The 18,493-nt window shown below is 44.1% G+C and overlaps 3 protein-coding genes across 3 annotated transcripts; 2 read left to right on the forward strand and 1 right to left on the reverse strand.

The window, feature by feature from the left end:
* The first annotated feature begins 1,249 nt into the window (after positions 1 to 1,249).
* LOC117374642 (uncharacterized) lies at positions 1,250 to 6,992 on the forward strand. The gene is made up of 13 exons (XM_033970817.2): positions 1,250 to 1,334; positions 1,535 to 1,620; positions 2,140 to 2,316; positions 2,587 to 2,721; positions 2,807 to 2,887; positions 4,736 to 4,849; positions 4,930 to 5,052; positions 5,175 to 5,261; positions 5,472 to 5,591; positions 5,672 to 5,737; positions 5,809 to 5,848; positions 5,938 to 5,992; positions 6,105 to 6,992. The coding sequence occupies exons 2-13, from the start codon at positions 1,552 to 1,554 to the stop codon at positions 6,844 to 6,846; spliced, it is 1,809 nt and encodes a 602-aa protein (XP_033826708.2). The 5' UTR covers positions 1,250 to 1,334; positions 1,535 to 1,551; the 3' UTR covers positions 6,847 to 6,992.
* An 830-nt stretch (positions 6,993 to 7,822) lies between these two features.
* On the forward strand, positions 7,823 to 10,404 carry atf4b (activating transcription factor 4b). The gene is made up of 3 exons (XM_033970694.2): positions 7,823 to 8,028; positions 8,588 to 9,040; positions 9,118 to 10,404. The coding sequence occupies exons 2-3, from the start codon at positions 8,692 to 8,694 to the stop codon at positions 10,095 to 10,097; spliced, it is 1,329 nt and encodes a 442-aa protein (XP_033826585.1). The 5' UTR covers positions 7,823 to 8,028; positions 8,588 to 8,691; the 3' UTR covers positions 10,098 to 10,404.
* A 522-nt stretch (positions 10,405 to 10,926) lies between these two features.
* Positions 10,927 to 18,201, reverse strand: si:dkey-110g7.8 (GTPase IMAP family member 8). The gene is made up of 7 exons (XM_033971327.2): positions 17,981 to 18,201; positions 17,512 to 17,907; positions 16,313 to 16,886; positions 15,654 to 15,751; positions 15,420 to 15,551; positions 13,533 to 14,123; positions 10,927 to 12,679 (listed from the first exon to the last, which is right to left on the reverse strand). Exons 2-7 carry the CDS (start codon positions 17,540 to 17,542, stop codon positions 12,606 to 12,608), a joined length of 1,500 nt encoding a protein of 499 aa, XP_033827218.1. The 5' UTR covers positions 17,543 to 17,907; positions 17,981 to 18,201; the 3' UTR covers positions 10,927 to 12,605.
* Between the last annotated feature and the right edge of the window lie 292 nt (positions 18,202 to 18,493).

Below are 18,493 nucleotides of genomic sequence, written 5' to 3' on the forward strand. Positions count from 1 at the left end.
ACCCCAGGACAACTGTGACTCCAACTGTGGCTGCTGAGACTTTATGACTACAGTGTGTGTAGTGTGTACAGTGTGTACGGTGTGTGTAGTGTGTACAGTGTGTACAGTGTGTACAGTGTGTATATTGTTCTTTGTGAAGCCTGTGGGTCTGAAGCACAGCACAAGGGCAAAGCTTTATTATTATTATTATTATTATTATTATTATTAATATTATTATTATTATTATTAACTTCCTGGTTGTTCATTTCCTGGTTGTTCACTCCCTGGTTGTTCACTTCCTGGTTGTTCACTTCCTGGTTGTTCACTTCCTGGTTGTTCACTTGGCTCCTTTTCATTCATAAAATTGTGCCCATTTCACTTTATTAGAGAAATATAATAATATTGGATAAATGGTCAAATTTAAAACAGTCTTGTCCTTGTCCTGGAGCAGGACGTCTTCAGCTCGTCTCAGGTGAGTGGACGGTCACAGGACTGTGGCCCCTGGAGACTGAGGGACCACAGAGACACAGCACGTCAGGACAGTGCTGTCAAATGTCAATCAAAGGGACTAAATACTGGAATATTTTATCACTGACGTCCAAAACAAACACTGTGAATAAAAGACGACCTCAGTGTTAAACATGTTCAGTATCAGCTCTGCCACATCAAAAGTTCTGTTTTCTTGTCTCTTTCAGAAAGTCTTAAGGCCAGTGAATGTATTTCAAATATTAAAGTGTAAATTCAACATTTTGACGCAGTTGACAAATTCCACTAATTTCTGTTTAACAGAAACAAGAAACACACGTCCATGAGTCACCGGCAACTTTCAACAAAAGGAACTTTCCGACATTTGACAAAGACCAAATCCTCCAGTCAAACTCAAACACCGACCGGACCAGCCCGACCTGTTCAGATTCACATTCTCCACCTGATAAATACGAAGTACAAAAAATGTGCACACAACCGCACACACAACCACACACACAATCACACACGTCAGAGTCAATACTTGAAGCGACACTGTATTTAATAAAACTGTTCTCTGTGGCGTCGAGAAAGAGCCTCCTCATCATCAGACTTCAGCGACAGAGCGTACGTGATATTTAGGTATTTGTCCCATGTGACGTGTTATTGTGTTAAACGCGTACGAGCCGTAACACATGGAACCACCCTTTACTTTTATTAACAGGCCCAACACACCTTTACCCGATGACAGAAAGAACGGCCGGGACGGGGCAAGACAAAAAGAGTGGGAGGAGCAAGTATCTGTGGCATCTGTGGACGGACCAGTACAGGCTGTGGTGGCCGCGCCGAAACAACATGGACGGGATCTAGAAGACGCTTGTACAGAGACGGTAAGAGCAAAATGATTTATATAACGCATTTTTACACAACATTTTACACACATTTACGCATCAGCAAACACACAACACCTGTAATATCACATTTAAACGTACAAACATCACAGCTGAATGTCGTTTACACAGTGTCAGGACTCTCTCTCTCTCGTGTCAAACAGGACCAGGTTTTTGAAACATCTGTGTGTTTTTAACAGAATGATAAAGTCGCACGATGACCTCGGGTATAACGAGCTCCTACACGACGATTCAGAGTGTCCCTGAGGACGTGGGCGCAGCAAAGGTACGTTTAAATCTTACATTTATCTGTAAACAATACGCAAAGTAAACAGCTCATAGTTTGGCCAGGGGTGCGACTTATACTCAGAGGTGATTTATAAGTGAAATATGTTTTTTTTCTTCATTATTATGCATTTTTGGACGGTGCGACTTATACTCAGAGGTGATTTATAAGTGAAATATATGTTCTTTTCTTAATTATTATTCATTTTTGGATGGTGCGGCTTATAATCAGGTGCGAATTATAAGTGAAATATGTTTTTTTCTTCATTATTATTCATTTTTGGATGGTGCGACTTATACTCAGGTGCGACTTATAAGTGAAATATGTTTTTTTCTTCATTATTATGCATTTTTGGACGGTGCGACTTATACTCAGAGGTGATTTATAAGTGAAATATATGTTCTTTTCTTCATTATTATGCATTTTTGGACGGTGCAGCTTATACTCAGGTGTGACTTATACTCTGGAAAATACATTACTGACGAGTTTCTTTTACACGGGGCTGGTTTTCTTTGACAGCCGCCTGATAATGAAGATGGAGAGGAAAGTGCTGACGCCCCGCTCATCTCCGACCAGCCGTCCAGCGTGTGTCCCGGTCCGGAAGACGTGTGTCCAGGTCCGTCAGACGCGTGTCCAGGTCCGTCAGACGATCAAGAGACAGAGGAAGACAACAGCACCGAGGCAAAACCCACAACGGTAACGAATAGTCCGACTTTATTTGTCTGATATTGAAAAGAAAATGATGATGGGTTTCAGAGTCGACGTTGCTATAACAAAGAACAATTCGAAACTAAATATTATATCTTTTGGCGGTCAACGGTCAATGGTCAAATGGACAAAAGTACTCAACGGTCAACGGTGCGGAAAAACTGGAAATGTTGGATTCTAAAGTTACTCCTGTGTACATCGAAGAGTATTTACCATTTTTCACTTACAAAAACCAAGAATGCGTTTGTTTTTTTTCAGCCCACTCCCACAGACGACGACGAAACGGAAGCCAAACCCAAACCTGTCCCACTGCGCGGCTCAAAAATACACCTGGACTGTCCTGCAAACGAGGCCGACACGCCCCCCTCTGCAGAACAACCCACCAACGAACCCGTAAGAGAACCGCCTCAGCTTTTTCAATTTAATATGAACATTCACGTTATTATTTGTCGATTCTATGACTTTATTTTGTCGCCAGAATCTGTCTCCCGATTGCGCCAAACCGCCTCCTCTCCAGAGCGTTTATGGACTCGCCACTGAGCCCGGAGCGCCAAGTGATGTAAGATCACCCTGTGTTTAAACGACATAGTTATGCAGAGAATGCAAACAAGGAAGTCCAAAGAGCTGCGGCTTCCATCACCCGGAGTCTGGTTTGTTTATTTATTTGTGAAACAGTTTCCAAAGAGATGCAACGAGAAAAAAAAAAGGAAACAAATATAATAAAAAGCTCAGTCGTACTAGTCCTGAAACTGTAAAAGCAGAAATAAAAAAGAAATAACCAGACAACCTAAGTAAAAATAAATAAATAAAAATAAAATAAAATACTGATATAATAATAATAATAATCCAGTCTTCTTCTGTACGCTGTAGTCTTCTTCTTTTCGCTCTAGTCTTCCTCTGTGCGCTCTAGTCTTCTTCTTTTCGCTCTAGTCTTCCTCTGCGCGCTCTAGTCTTCCTCTGTGCCCTCTAGTCTTCTTCTTTTCACTCTAGTCTTCCTCTGTGCCCTCTAGTCTTCTTCTTTTCGCTCTAGTCTTCCTCTGTGCGCTCTAGTCTTCTTCTTTTCGCTCTAGTCTTCCTCTGCGCGCTCTAGTCTTCCTCTGTGCCCTCTAGTCTTCTTCTTTTCACTCTAGTCTTCCTCTGTGCGCTCTAGTCCTCTTCTTTTCACTCTAGTCTTCCTCTGTGCGCTCTAGTCCTCTTCTTTTCGCTCTAGTCTTCTTCTTTTTGCTCTAGTCTTCCTCTGTGCGCTCTAGTCCTCTTCTTTTCGCTCTAGTCTTCCTCTGTGCTCTCTAGTCTTCCTCTGTGCGCTCTAGTCCTCTTCTTTTCACTCTAGTCTTCCTCTGTGTGCTCTAGTCTTCTTCTGTGCGCTCTAGTCTTCCTCTGTGCACTCTAGTCCTCTTCTTTTCTGTTTTATAACATTTAATTCATATATTTATGCAGGATCGTTAGAGGATCGGCGGAGCAACAAAACACAGAAACCACTTAGTGCTAGAATAATGTGTCTTTTATTCCCCACACAAAAGCAGCATACAAAATCACTTCTTCAGACAGCAACTTTAATCAACCAGCGCCTTACCTTGACACAAGACTGGAGAGCCAACAGTCCAGTAGAGCGCTGCGCTGTCCAAAAACAAAGCTGGGCGACCGTACGTATCCCACAGCAGACTCTACCGAACCAGGGGCTACCCCGTCTTTATAACATGAAACAAACAAGGCCTGCGTGGGGAGAGGAGCGGGCCAAGCTCCTCTCCCAGGCATTCCCCGGATAAGATTTTCCCGTTTCACTACCAGTTTCATAAACAGATAGTGAAAGGGGCCCTACTGGCGCCCAAAACATTCATAACAATCCCAACACTCAGTGTTTAAACAGCACAAGGTCAGGGAAGAGGGCAAACGAGGACACACTACACAGGGCTATAACCTGTCATTTTCGCTCTAGTCTTCTTCTGTGCACTCTAGTCTTCTTCTTTTCGCTCTAGTCTTCTTTTTGCTCTAGTCTTCCTCTGTGCTCTCTAGTCTTCTTTTTGCTCTAGTCTTCCTCTGTGCTCTCTAGTCTTCTTTTTGCTCTAGTCTTCTTCTGTGCACTCTAGTCTTCTTCTTTTCGCTCTAGTCTTCTTCTGTGCACTCTAGTCCTCTTCTTTTCGCTCTAGTCTTCTTTTCGCTCTAGTCTTCTTCTGTGCACTCTAGTCTTCTTCTTTTCGCTCTAGTCTTCTTTTTGCTCTAGTCTTCCTCTGTGCGCTCTAGTCTTCTTTTTGCTCTAGTCTTCCTCTGTGCACTCTAGTCTTCCTCTGCACGCTCTAGTCTTCTTCTTTTCGGTCTAGTCTTCTTCTTTTCGCTCTAGTCTGTATTTATATAAAGTAATTCAAAAAATACTTCCCATACCGTAATGATTTTTTTGTTTTTTGTTTAGATTTTCAAAAAGAAGGAAGTGAAGCGTTCGTATTCTTGCCCTCGGCCCGAGCGACCTCCACCTCCAGCTGGTTACTACGGCGTCCGCTCCTGCACCTCTAAACCCGCTTCTGTGGTACAATGCTGTTTGAAAGTGAAAGCGACTCCAGCGAGTAACTTTAACTTTGACTTTAACACGTTTATTTCCTCCGTTAGTGCTCTGACTACGAGGACGGCCAGGAATCCATGTCTTCCTCTGTGAGCTCTGAGCAGCAGTCTCCTGTGTCTCTAGGTCCCGCAGACGACCACGGGAACCTTTTTGGCATTTATCGAGGAACGGTAGGACTTTTTTTTAGATGTTTTAGACGTTTAAAAGCGAGTTTGTTTTCGGTAACACTGAACATGCTGCATTTTAATAACCACCTGCTGAACAAACGTGCTGTAATTATGTTGTAACGCAGAACGAAGACTCTGAGAAACCTGCTGTTCCACCTCGGCCCCCTCAACCCAAACAGCCCTACGTCCCTTTTGCATCGCTGGCTTCTCAGGTTTGTCCACTTCTTTAGAGCTTTATCAGTTACAGAGGAACCAAACTTGGCGTGGACCTCAAATATTTGCATCCTGTTGGTCAATATTGAGTTTTACCTGCCTATTTTGTCTACAGTGTTTAGATCTGTGTTCCCAATAGATAATAAACAAGTATAACCAACAAAAACTAAATTCATGAATACGTTTTTGACAATTTTGTCGTGTCGCAGCCAAGACCGCCGCCGCCGCCGTTCAGACCCCCTCCTCCACCGTCGGAAACAGAACCTTTATACAGCGAGATACAGTATCCAGCTTATTTGCACATTCTGCCTGAGCATGATAACAATGTGGTAAGTAATGATAGTGGTAAATGTGCAAATGTGTGAGCTCAGATGTTCATTACAAAAGATCTTTATCTTTGTCCTGTCAGGCCCTCGAGAACAAGACGATCAACAGCCGTTCTTCCACAAATCGTTCAAGTATGGTTTACACTCAGGTAGAGTCTTATTCAAACAAATCTGATCAACATTAAATGAACCAAAACATAAATTATCATCTTTTCTTTAGGAAATAGTTGAGATGTTAAGGTGGTTGAAAGTAGTGTCCAGTAAGTACACGCCTGCCCCAAAATGTAAAAGATGTATAGTACTACAGTCACTCACGATGTAATATGTCTTTGTTTTCTCATTTCTGCAGAGACTGACTACATGGCTCCATCTTTATATGGCGCTAGTTTAGAAGAAGAAATAAGGTACATGACACATGTGTACTATACATACATAATGCTGATTAGATAATATGCCCATGTATTACATAGTATTTAGTTAGTACTGATATTGTCGTAACTTTGTTTTTTACTACAGATCTTTTCATCAGACAACTATGAACCTCAAAAAGGCTCTGCGCCTCTTCAATCTTCTCATGATGAAGCGCAGTGAAATACTTCGAGACCACATCTCCGAGCTCACGTCCACGTCTGACGCTCTGGACAAGGCGCTCAAGAGGAAGAAAACCATCCAAGTGGCCGGAGGCACCACCGGCGCTGTGGGAGGAGTCACGGCGGTGGTGGGCCTCGTTCTGGCTCCTGTGACTCTCGGAGCGTCTCTTATTGCCACGGCCGTAGGCGCCGGTATGGTGGCCTCTGCGGGGGGAGTATCTGCACATGTGGCTAAGACCAAAAAGAAGGTTATCACAAGAGCTGGAATGGAGAGATTAATAAACGACTACACAGACAAAGTGAAGGACCCTGAGCACTGCCTGTGCTTCATCCTCTCAGCCATGAACGAGGTGCGTCGCTACGACTCTGCTCGTCTGCAGAGAGCAGGAGCTCAGCCCGACTCTCTGAAGGTGGCACAGCTCACTCAGTCTGTGTTTAACAACATGGACACAGTGAGGAGGAACCTGGCAGCACAGCCTGGAGGAATGTCCTCAGAGAGACTGCTTCAGGGCTTTGCCAAAGAACTGGATTATTATTTTACAGAGAAAGAAGGACAGAAGCTGAAAGAGTCCAGAAAGAGCAGGTTTTCTGGTCGAGTGCGTTTACTCGGTGAAAACCTTCAGGATGAACTGGATTACTTAAATTATATGTGGGAACTTTTCAACTGAGACCTCTGTACAGACACGCTCTTTGTCCTTCAGCAAAGCTACGCTATGGGACTTTTCTAGTGGCAGGTGCCCTACCTGCTTGTGTCCATAGAAACTGTAGGTCCATGTCAAAAATGTTCCACAGTAATGCATTAAAGTTATTTGCACATTGGTTTGGAGTTATTTAAATGAAAGTGTTTTGAACGGGGCCAGGTCTCCACAGATCTAAAACTTGGCCTGGAGGCGAGCCCTGTTTGTCTCCATGGAGATAGAGGAAGGAAAGTTATGAGCCTTAGTGCTCCTTAAAGGTCCCATCTTAAAAAAACAAACAAAAAAGGTCCTGTGTTATGGAAACGCCTTGTGAGGCTTTTCGTCATGTTAGAATGTAGAACCATCAAAAACATGTCTGGATGTTTTGTTTCATTCACACACGTTTAACCCTTTATTATTAGTCTGTCTACATCTCCAAAGCTCCAAACGCTCTGTTCCACTTTGTGATGTCATGAAGTAGGAGTTTTCATGTTAACAGCTCCTTTTACCTTTAGTTCTGTAGAGAGAGTAAATTCTAGAGCTGAAATTATTCAAATGATTCTAGTGAAGGTGTGTGGAGTTTAAAAACACAGTGGAGCACTTCCTGTATTACCACATGATGACATCACAAGGTGGAACAGAGCGTTTTCTGTTTGAGGGTAGAACTCAGCCTAAATCAGCAGGTTTGTGTGTTAAACATGTGAGAATGAAACAAAACACAACTCCAGGTCTGTTTGTGATGATGAACATTAGAACAGATTAAGAAAACAGCGTAACGCGATCCTTTAATATTAGTATTCTGTGTTTATTCACTCATATATTCGCTTGTATTTCCACTTTGACACAGTGCGTCATGTGTTTATGGGTGGAACTACTTTTGTGGGTGGAGTGACAGTCCTGCGCGGATGGATACACGCGCAGGGCCGCGCGCTGAGACGTCGCGCGCTGAGACGTCGCGCGCTGAGACGTCACGCCCACCCTCGCGCTCTAAATCGTCCTCGCGCTCCGCCCCGCGCCATTTTGCTCCTGAGGCTCAGATAAAGAACAGCTTTGAGGCACCGCGTCCTTTTGCCGAAATGGCAGTGTAAAAGTGTGCAGCGACCCAGCAGCAGCCAGAACAACCAGTGCATCACGCAAGTGCACTGAAGTCCTCTTCTAATTCAGCAAAATGTCGTAAGTGTTGTTTTTATTCTTCACTTGTCTTCTTCCTGTCGGGCCCACGCGGCCGGGGACTAAATGTTTGTTTATGTTAATGATCCGATTCTTTATTCATGAGGAGAACGAAACCTGTAATTGTATAATGACATTAATGTCATTAAAGACCTTAATTCTTGTGATTATTAATATTATTTCTCAGTGAGGCGGCGACATGACGTCATAAGAAATTGAACATTTTTGTGAAAGAAACAAACTCGATTAATCGACGTGTTCTTTCCTTTTGTGTTTTAAATGAACCGTTTACCTTGACATTTCTAAACTATATCCACGGTATAAGGGCACTTGAAATGCCAGCGTGGCGTTGAAGGTTGTTCCTCTTTTGTGTTAAAATGGCGGCGGGCGGATGTGGACATGTTTGGACTGGTGCTGTGGGGGAGGGTGACCTATTTGAGACTTATGACGTCAGCAACAAGTCTGGGCACGTGACTGGAGCAGGTGCACTGCAGTGATGGGGGCAGTGTTGTGCTCAGAGTGTGATGAGTTTGTTTTTACCATGTTTGTCTTTTATTTTCAGGTCCTTTAAGGAAACCCTCAGCACTGCTGCATCTGACAGCACTAAAGAGTTTGACACTTCCCTACTATTGTCACATATTCCCTTTGTGACCAACAACAGCCACTATGACCATGATGATGACAAGCTCACAGTTTGGCCTGGACGACATGGAGGCCCTTCTATGGGGGCCTACCTTTCCCATGGCTGACCCCATGGACTCCCCCTTTGCCCACCCTGACCAAGACGAACAACGCGGAGAAAATTCATTTGAGGGGAGTGCCTCGCCGGTGTCGCCCCTCAACTCATCTTTGTCCTCCTCTTCTTCTCCCCCTCCCTTCTATTCTCCTCCTCCCTCACCTCCCACTGACCGTCTCCATGGGGTCAAACCTGGGTCTGAGTCGGACCTGCTCTCCATTTCCTGGTTGGACCATCCTGGTCAAGTGAGATGTCACGCCGTCTCAGATGACAGCAAAGGTAAGATGAGGAAGTGTGAATTTGACAAGCGCTGATTCTAACTGTGCTCTTACACTGGACTTTGTTTTGTCTTCTAGAAAACGTATTTGGGGACCTCGACTGGATGGATGAGAGGGAGTTTGACTTTGACTCTCTTATTGGGTCCTGCAGTCCTTCTGAAGACTCTCCAAGCTCTCCAGAGGACCTGCTCGCCTCTCTTGATTGCTCCATGGAGTTCGACTACCCTGTGACCACTCTCTCCTCCCCAGTGCATACCAGTCTTTCTTCTGCTTCTCTTCCAGAAATGGGTCCCTCTGTACATTCCACCTGTGAAGACGACTCTATTGTTCACATCTCAGAACCTGCCTCCCCAGTCGGCACTCAGGAGGTTCCCTCCACGCCCCCGTGTGTCCCAAAACCCCAGGAGGAGCTCGAAATCAAATCTGAGCCTGCTTCTCCAGAGCCTTTGTCTCCCGCCTGCACTCTGGAGCTGGGCAGTGAGGTAGATGTGTCCGAGAGCGAGGTGGAGGTGACGGAGGTCAAACCAGTCGTCACCTCAGTCATCCCCCAGATCCCCAGGTTTGTGGTGTCCCTTTCCCCCACTCGCATTGTCCTAGTGCTGGCCCCCCGAGAGGAGCTCGGCATCAGCACCACCACTGTAACCACCACCACCACCACCACCCCCTCAGAGCCGTCAGAGCCTGACCCTCCCACACGGGCCTCTCGCAGCAGGCCCTACCCTGAGCCCAAATACAAGGCCTGTCCATCCCCTCCCACAGGTGCTAGTGTTAAGGTCAAGTCCTCCCAGAGCGTGATGGAGGATAGGGTCCAATTGAAGGCACCACGAGATAAGAAAATCAAGAAAATGGAGCAGAATAAGACTGCAGCTACTCGATACAGACAGAAGAAGAGAGCTGAGCAAGACGCTCTGTTGGAGGAGCATGTCATACTAGAGAGGAAGAACATGGAGCTGACGGAGAAGGTTGAGTCCATGGCCAGAGAGATCCAGTACCTCAAAGAGCTGATGGAGGAAGTGCGGCTGACCAGGATCAAGAAAGGGCTTAGTGCTGACCCCTAGTGGTTAGAACCAGAGTGTATAGTATGAATTTCAGTGGAATGGTGAGAACGTGAGCTCGGCTGAGGCTTTTTTGTATTTAGCATGCTTAACCCATGAAGTACATGTCAGTTATTCTCCTGAACATTTAACTTGGTATTAAAATTGTATTTATAGAGTAGTTCTATGGAAAGGGTGTTTTCTATAGTATGGATTTGTTACATTTATGTATCCCCTGGACCTTGAAGTATAATGTCTTGTAAGATTTTAAATTGTGAGTTGTAGATAGACCATATGTATTCATCTCTTAATAAAGAGTCATAATGGGGAATTACTGACTTATGTTGTGTTTCAAATAACTCAAGTGTTTTAAGTAATGGCAGTGAAACAGAAGCCACAGGCACAAAGTTGAGAAATTAAATATTTTTAATATTTATCAATGAGCATTACTAAAGTGCAACAAGCCATTACATCAACAAAATCACATGACTATTTGAATTTACATGTGAAAACCAATGCAATTAAGTTTCTTTTGTTTTTTTGCCAATTTGGGAACAAAATTACAGCAGAAACGATGACCTGAATTCAGAAGGAGACCCCATTACATAATATGCAACTTTAAAGGCCATATGAGCTGAATATACTGTATAAAGCAATGGAATAAAAAGACAACTCTCTCACCAGATGAAGCTTAAGCTGTGTTCTTTTAATTGCTTTTCTAAAAGCTATACATGACTGTAAACACATTCTATACATTATCTCTTGGCAAAATTATCTCTTATCAGAAAAGATGTAACCAAAAATAAGCAAATTGCTTTGCAAAGCAACTAAAAAAAACACTAATGGCAACATCTGAAATATATCCATATTCTTTATTGTAGATTAGAACGAACAGTACTTAAGACCACACAGAGTACAGCATTTTGGCTACAGTGGTGGAGCTTACACAGTGCTTGCTAAAAGCTCACAATGTAACATTAATTACACTGTTTTTCTACTAAACTGCAAAATACAACTTATGTGAGAGGAATTCTACTCCAACGATGCGTCTTCAGGTGAAAAAGTCATGCTCGACACACCAGAAGTGCTGTAGTTGCCTAAGCCACTAGATGGAGCACTATCAGTATTTGCTACTCATTTCTATAAAACAAATACAACTGCTTGGCAGTGGTGTTGGACATTGACTGTCTACTATTCAAAGTAAAACGTAGACTTTTCACTCTGGTGTTTTTTGCTGTTAGAGGTACACAGATGTGTGAGCTGGGCAAGAATAAGAAATGAGGTTGCCTTTCCATTTGTACTGAGGCACTCTTTTCACTGCATGCGATGTACGAACATGCCTGTGAGATGTGTTTAGTCATACAACAGTGTCAGTGGCATAGTAAGTTCCCGGGTCGTGAGCTTGAATGGCTGATGAGGTTTTATCTTGTTTCCGCAGCACACTAAAGCTCGATGTCGCTGAGAGAAGTCGTACACTTTAATGCTGAGGCACATCGCTGAATCTACTTTATCAATAAATGTAATGAAAGCGTGAGCACATGAACAGTGCGGCGGAGCGAGTCCAACCCGACACATCTGAGGCCGGCACAGTCTCACAACGGCCTCTTTGCTCATTTGCAGTTGTTTCAGCAAACATAACCATAAATTATTTGGCAAGTTGATTGAAGGACCAAAAATGTTATGAGTTTTAAGGTGAAAAGAGTTGATATCAACCAAAGTGCAAATAGACTTCTGCGTCAGTGTAAAGCTGGTTCACTCACAGTAACTTGCATCTGCAGTTTTCCTCTCAGCACTACTCAGCATTTTTGTAAGTGTGCCAGATTTTGCCCTAGAGGAATCAATTCAGCCCCTGCCGACTCCCTGAGCAGTGGATCATTAAAAGTTAGCAGAAGGTAAATTGTGTACATCGCTGATGATGTTCTATGTTCTGTGTGCTGAAGTCTGTTTGAAGAAACATGAGTGCAAATAGATTATTCACTTAAATATTCTACACACCAAAGAACTCACACAAAACTAATCGGATTTAAAAACACTTTCACTCAGAGCATTTCGCTTTGAAGCCTATTTAAAAATATAAACTAAGAGGTATACTTGCAAAATATACAATTCACTAACCACAAAGCTAATGGTACAAGATGTAAAAATACCAGGAAATACAAACTTACTGCACCACGATTACCTCAGCTCAAACACTATGGGATGTTTCTCTTTGGAGTAGAAAGCGTGTCTACCAGTTGGGATGATGAGTGGCTGTTTACTCTGCAGTGTTGAAACAGGGTCTCTGTAGCAGCTCGTGTACTTCTGAACATGCTCATGGACCGGGACGTGGCTCTGCTCCCTCCAGCAGATGTGACCTCCCTCTAGATTCACTTTATGTGCACTTTGAAATCCCCGGCACAGCTTTTATCTCAGTAAACGGTGGTTTTGGTTTGCTGTCAGAGTCTAGTAGGTCGCTGTCTTTTTGCTCGTTGTAAAATAGATGAGGTTAAAATGAGGTGATGTCATTAGTGAATTCCTTTTCAAACGTGTGAGTCACTGTAGTTGGCAGCCTCTGCAGTCGTCCTCTGGTTCAGTGTTGTCCGACGAGTAGGAGCTCTCCTCGCTCACTGTCAAAGGCAAAAACAGAGACATTAGAGTCTGTAATGTCGCACTGGAGACACAAGCAGCAGCACCTGCACCACTCAGAGCTGATACTGCACAAACATCCACGCATTTGATGTTCCAGGATCAACTGTTTTGTTTTTTAAGAGAGTACCGTATTTTCCGGAGTATAAGTCGCACTTATGGGGGTGTGACTTATACTCAGATGTGATTTATATGGAATTTTTTTTTTTTGATTATTATGCATTTTTTTGGCAGATGCAACCTATACTCAGATGTAATTTATAGGTGAATTTTTATTTTTTTTCTTCATTATTGTGCATTTTTGGCTGGTACAACTAATACTCTGATGTGATTTATATGTCAAATATGTTTTTTTTCTTCATTATTATACATTTTTGGCTGGTGTGACTTATACTCAGATGTGATTTATGGGTGAAATCTATGTTTTTTCTTAATTATTGTGCATTTTTTGGCTGGTACGACTAATACTCAGATGTGATTTATATGCGAAATCCATTTTTTTTCTCGATTATTATGCGTTTTTTTGGCTGGTGCGACCTATACTCCAGAAAATACGGTTAACAGTATCACTAAATATGTACTTCTACCTGGGAAAATTCTGTATCAAGCATCGATCTACGGTTATTTATTTGTTAACTACTGGTATGTACAGGTTTGAAGTAAATAAAATTGTCAAAAATTCAAGATTACAAAGTTGTTATAAATGTAATAATTGTAATCCACGAAAAAATGATTTAGTTTTTCTTAAGTTAACGTATTTGGATGAAAATATGCAAGACAAAAGCGGTTCTTTCTGGACTTGGAAACACGTACGAGCACAGACAGTCGACTTACACCACTCCGTCTGGATGGGGAGGAAGGCCTTGTCCCCGTTCTCTCTGATCATCTCCTCGATTTTATCCAGCAGCATGGCCACACTGCGGTCCTTGCCTGGCGTCTTACTGTCCAGCACGTGGTAATAGTTGCCACAGTACTCTAGGAGGCGCTGCAGCTCGCGTCCACCTCTCAGGATGTGCTCTTCTATCGGCGTGCGTCCCAGCCAGTCCCCGCAGCTGAACAGTACCATGGTGTGCAGGCAGGCGCCCTCCCCAAACAGAGTGTCTATGTGGGCCAGGAGGGTGCGTCTCTTCCGGGCCGTGAGGGACGAGACCACGGGCAGGACCAGGAGGAGGGTGTGGGGCCCGGGTCGCAGCAGGGCCGCCCCCCGCTGGGACTCCTGACGGATACGTTTGGGGGTCCGCCTCACAGAGAACCAGTCCCACCCCGGGGTGTCGACTATGGTCACGCGGCGTCCGAACACAAGGGCCTGTCTGCGGAGGCACAGCTCTGTCTCCTGTCCCGACTCGAAGTAGCGGCGCCCGAGGATGGAGTTCCCCACTGAGCTTTTCCCCACACCTTTCCAGCCCAATAACAGCAGCCGCAGCTCTGTGAAGCGAAGGGAGTGCGTGTTATAGTGCGCGAAACAAATCGATCAATAAATCTGTGAAGAAACGTTTAAAATGTCCGTTGTAAAGAGGGTCAAAGTCGATCAACAGATGCAGGTCACTCACTAAATCCATAAACGTAGTAAATGTACATGACAAAAACACACTGACAGTAAAACAAGCAGTAGTAGTACTTTATTTTTTAAGTACCGTAAATTTCTGACTATAAGGCGCTACTTTTTTCCCCACGCTTTGAACAACAGTGCGGATAATTTATAGATGCCACTGGGGGGCGCTCTAACAGTAAATACAAAAGTGAGACATGGGGAAAGATTACAGACACAGTTAAAAAAATAAAAAGAAAAAAGAAAAAAAGTCTTCAATTAAAAAAGTTCCTGAATTAAAACTAAAAAAACCTTCCGCGCACCGTCTTTCTGTGTAAATATCGCACGTTACAACAGAAAAACCTGCGGCTTATATTCAAGTGCGGCTTATATTTGTACAAAATTGATTTTCTTTTCAAATTTAGCTGGTGCGGCTCATATTCAGGTGCGCTCTATAGTCCCAAATTTACGGTAATTAACTTAAAGTACATTTCTAGGGCAGCAGTCATCTAAAGAAATTCTTGCTCGACTAAAGACTTTGCCGATCAATTTTTCGACTAAAAAGTGAGCAAAAAAAACGCTCTCTATGTATCTGAACTGAACTAAACTGCACACACAAGACTACGCCTGCAAAAACAAGTATTTATGTAGAAAAAAGTACAATAAAGCCAAGATTACAGCTGTGAGTCATGAGTTTAATCTGCCTTTTTACATATAAATACTCAAAAATACAAAATCTTCAATTAACTCAGTCACAAACTTTCCTTTTTGTTATTGTTCCTTATAAATCCTTAAACTCTAATCTAAATAAATGGATTTCCAGTTGATAGACCAATCGACCAATCGAACAACAATGACTGTTTGAGGTTTAGGCTGAAGTGAAACCATTTATTAACGTCTAAACTTAACAAGAAAAAAAGTCATTATTACAGCAAAGTGCAGATTTGATTCGGTCATTGACAAACAACCATCATTTATGTTTGCGATCTGTTCTACAAACCTCTACAGTACCACCATAAACCACTGATTTCCCCTGAGAATTAGATTTGAAACTGGGCAGGGCCGCTCAAAGCAATAAGGCCGCTCTAATTGTGCAGCGTGATAAGGTCGTTTCCATAGAGTTGTTTTGATGGCAGCTGTGTGACCGTCTCCGTTCGTGACTGAATGACTCACAGCCCCTTAATCCCGCCTACCTCGGGGTGGTCCTCCAATCATCTGCTCCCTCTGCCGAGCATGCTCCTCCATCCTCATCCTCTCCTCCTCCAGAGCTCTCCGTGCCTGCTCTTCTTCCAACAAAATCAATTCGTTCACTTCGAAGTACCAGCCTGCACCGAAGACAAATCGATTCCAGTCATATAACTTTCCCAATACGCAGAATACAGTTGTAATAATCCCAGCGGTGAAATGAAAAAGTCTTTTAAGTGTACCTTGGTTGTCTGTGATCATCTCTTCTACTTTTTCCATCAGCTCTGGCACTTGTGTGTTGTCTTCCGTGTTCTTACGGGTGTTATCAAAAGCGTGATATCTACAAAAATAAAACCGGTGTATCAACAAATAACACAAAACGACAGGACTGCATTATTAACGTTACACTATGTCACTTTTCTGGCGGGTTCTCAACCAAATGTTTGTCTCCATGGAGCTGTTATCGTTTGAAATGTTACGCAGAACGACACTGAGCATGGAGTCAATCAGACAGCGGACTCCACGTCAATAAAACTGCACAGTGCACCTTTAAATATCCCGGGAAAACTCATGACTTCATGCTGTGCTGATGTTTAATGTGATTTACAATAAGAAAAACACGCTATGATGTCACTGTTTTGGATATTTTAAACAGAAGGAGCACGAGCGCTGCAGGCGTAGAGTCGTTTATGATCAAACTGAAGCTTCACTGTCCCTTAAACGCTCTTGCTACCTGGAACAATATGTACCGGAGCCATTCTGACTTCTCTCTCTCTCTCTGTCGATACTGCCTGGTCTAACAGCTGAATACATGTTATAATACACTCTAAAAGTAAAATACCTAATGTGTATTTATTAGGATTGGGTAATTGTTGTTTAATTTGAGTGTATTTGTGCTCACCTGCTCCCACATCTCTCCACCAGCCACTGCAGGGCCTCCCCGGTGTTGGCTATGTGCTCCTCGATGAAGACCCCTTTGGGCAGCTTGTCCACGCACGTAAAGACCACCATGGAGTAACGCCACGTGCCTCCTCCCAGAGCCCCCAGCTGCTCCTCTGCTGCCCTCCGGTGCACGTCTGTGAAAGGCTGGGCCACAGACACCACCAGCAGGATGGCGTGGGGCCCCGGAGGGCACAGGATCGCCCCCATGCTCGGCCCCTCGCTGTCCAGGCTGGGAGGGGGTCTCCTGGGACTGTCCGACTCGGCGCCCGCGTTGTCGTTGTCGTCTGTCTCCGTGTCGTCCTCTTCCTCCTCCTCTTCTTCCTCCACGTCTCGGGGAATGGCCCACGCGGGAGTGTCCACCACAGTGACGCGTCGGCCGTAGATCTCGGTCTGACCCACGTTACTGTGAGTCGTCTCCACGCCGGCGTCGAAGGCCTCCTCCCCTAAGATGGTGTTGGCAGTGGTGGTTTTTCCTGACCGAGGCCCCCCGAGAATCAGCAGGCGGCGCTCAGGTGGGTGCCGCCCTCGGGATTCTATAATTAGAGTAGAGCACATGCGATTATTATTCTACCTGTGTAAAAGATCTACAGGGACTCAGATATTTAAATGAGTAAAAACATGTCCATAATGATCAGTGAGAGCTGTGAAAGTTTAATCCTCACATTCACATCTTCATCTTTCCTGTATCAAATCTTCACACTATTAAATTGCTCTCCTGTATTTTGACTGTCCTTTTTGGCTTTTACATTAGCACTTTTGCATGTCACTGATCTGAATCATGCAGTGTCTGTGCACCATGACCTCAGCCTTTGATGGAAAAGAGAGAGACAAACCTGAGACCACCTGCTAAAATACTGAATGAACGAATGAGCAGAATATGTGATGCATCAAAGGAAATGAGTCTGAATTGAAAGGCAAAGCACGGAAACAGAGTGTGAGTGGAGTGCATGACATAATGAGTAAACATGTGGAGGAGCAGGAAGTTTTATTGATTTCTGCCGCACGCTACAGCGGCTGACACATGTCCATGTGAGCGGCCACACAGGAAGTGGACCTCAGCAGCAACAGTTTAGAGCTGAGGTCTGGACCTCGCTCCACAGATGGTGGAGATACAGGACCCGCAGCATTCAGAGCAACAGAGCAAGAACAGCCACTCACCAGTGTCAGAAGCAGAGGACACAGCAGCCATCTTGTGTGTCGAACCTCTGGCTTCATCCTCCTCGGCCCCCCTCCTCCTTCTCCTTCTGGGCTCCACGGTGGCGTGCTGCTGCGCTGTGCCTCTTCACAAAGGAGACTGCGAGGATCCAGAAGGGAGCGGGGAAGGATGGCAGCTAATGTGCGTCTCGGTTCTGGCAGTGGCTCTCATTCTACTGCAGTGCACTTCCGTCAGTGTTTCCTCTTCTGCACCCCTTTCTCTCCTCATTCCACTGCCACTCAACCTTTCCTCCCTCACTGCTCCAGCCCACACACCTCCTCAGCAGCTACAGCTGTCCATAGAAAGTCCTCTCCTCCTCTCGAGTCAGTCCTTCAGTGTGGCATATTTCATCTCTGTGACTGAAGAAAGAAAAAACAAATCAGCCTGTGAAAAATGCATCATTTTACAAGGAAAACCCTTCGTTTTACTTACTTGTGTAAGAGCAGCAGCAGCAGCAGCAGTGAGGCTGTATCCAGACTGCAGTGAGGACAGAAGGATGGATAGACAGAGAGGGAGGAGAGAAAGAGAGAGAGAGAGGGCACTGTGCTCTGTTTACAGCGGAATATATTCCCCAGCTGCAGCCGTGCACTAGATATACAGTCTATGGCACTAGCAGAGATATTAATGTGATACCTGCAGACAGCACAGCATGAATACATTTAAATAATGACACAGGACAGAGCAAATACACGTAAGACATGAAAAATGCTGCTAAAATCATACACTACAGAGATACAAGTGTCACCAGAGAATAAGATGCAAAGGATCTGAAGGATAAGAAAAATCACATTTGTCTCATTAGTGGCGTATTTACTGTTTATCTATGAGTTAATTATACAAAATAAATTAAAAAAATCCAAAATAATGTACGAAACTATATTTAAGGAATATTTGTGCATAAAAATAAAGTTCTGCGCAGGATTAAAATAAAAGCAGACGTTTGTT

Source organism: Periophthalmus magnuspinnatus, chromosome 8 (assembly GCF_009829125.3).
Source record: "Periophthalmus magnuspinnatus isolate fPerMag1 chromosome 8, fPerMag1.2.pri, whole genome shotgun sequence".
Lineage (NCBI taxonomy): Eukaryota > Metazoa > Chordata > Actinopteri > Gobiiformes > Gobiidae > Periophthalmus > Periophthalmus magnuspinnatus.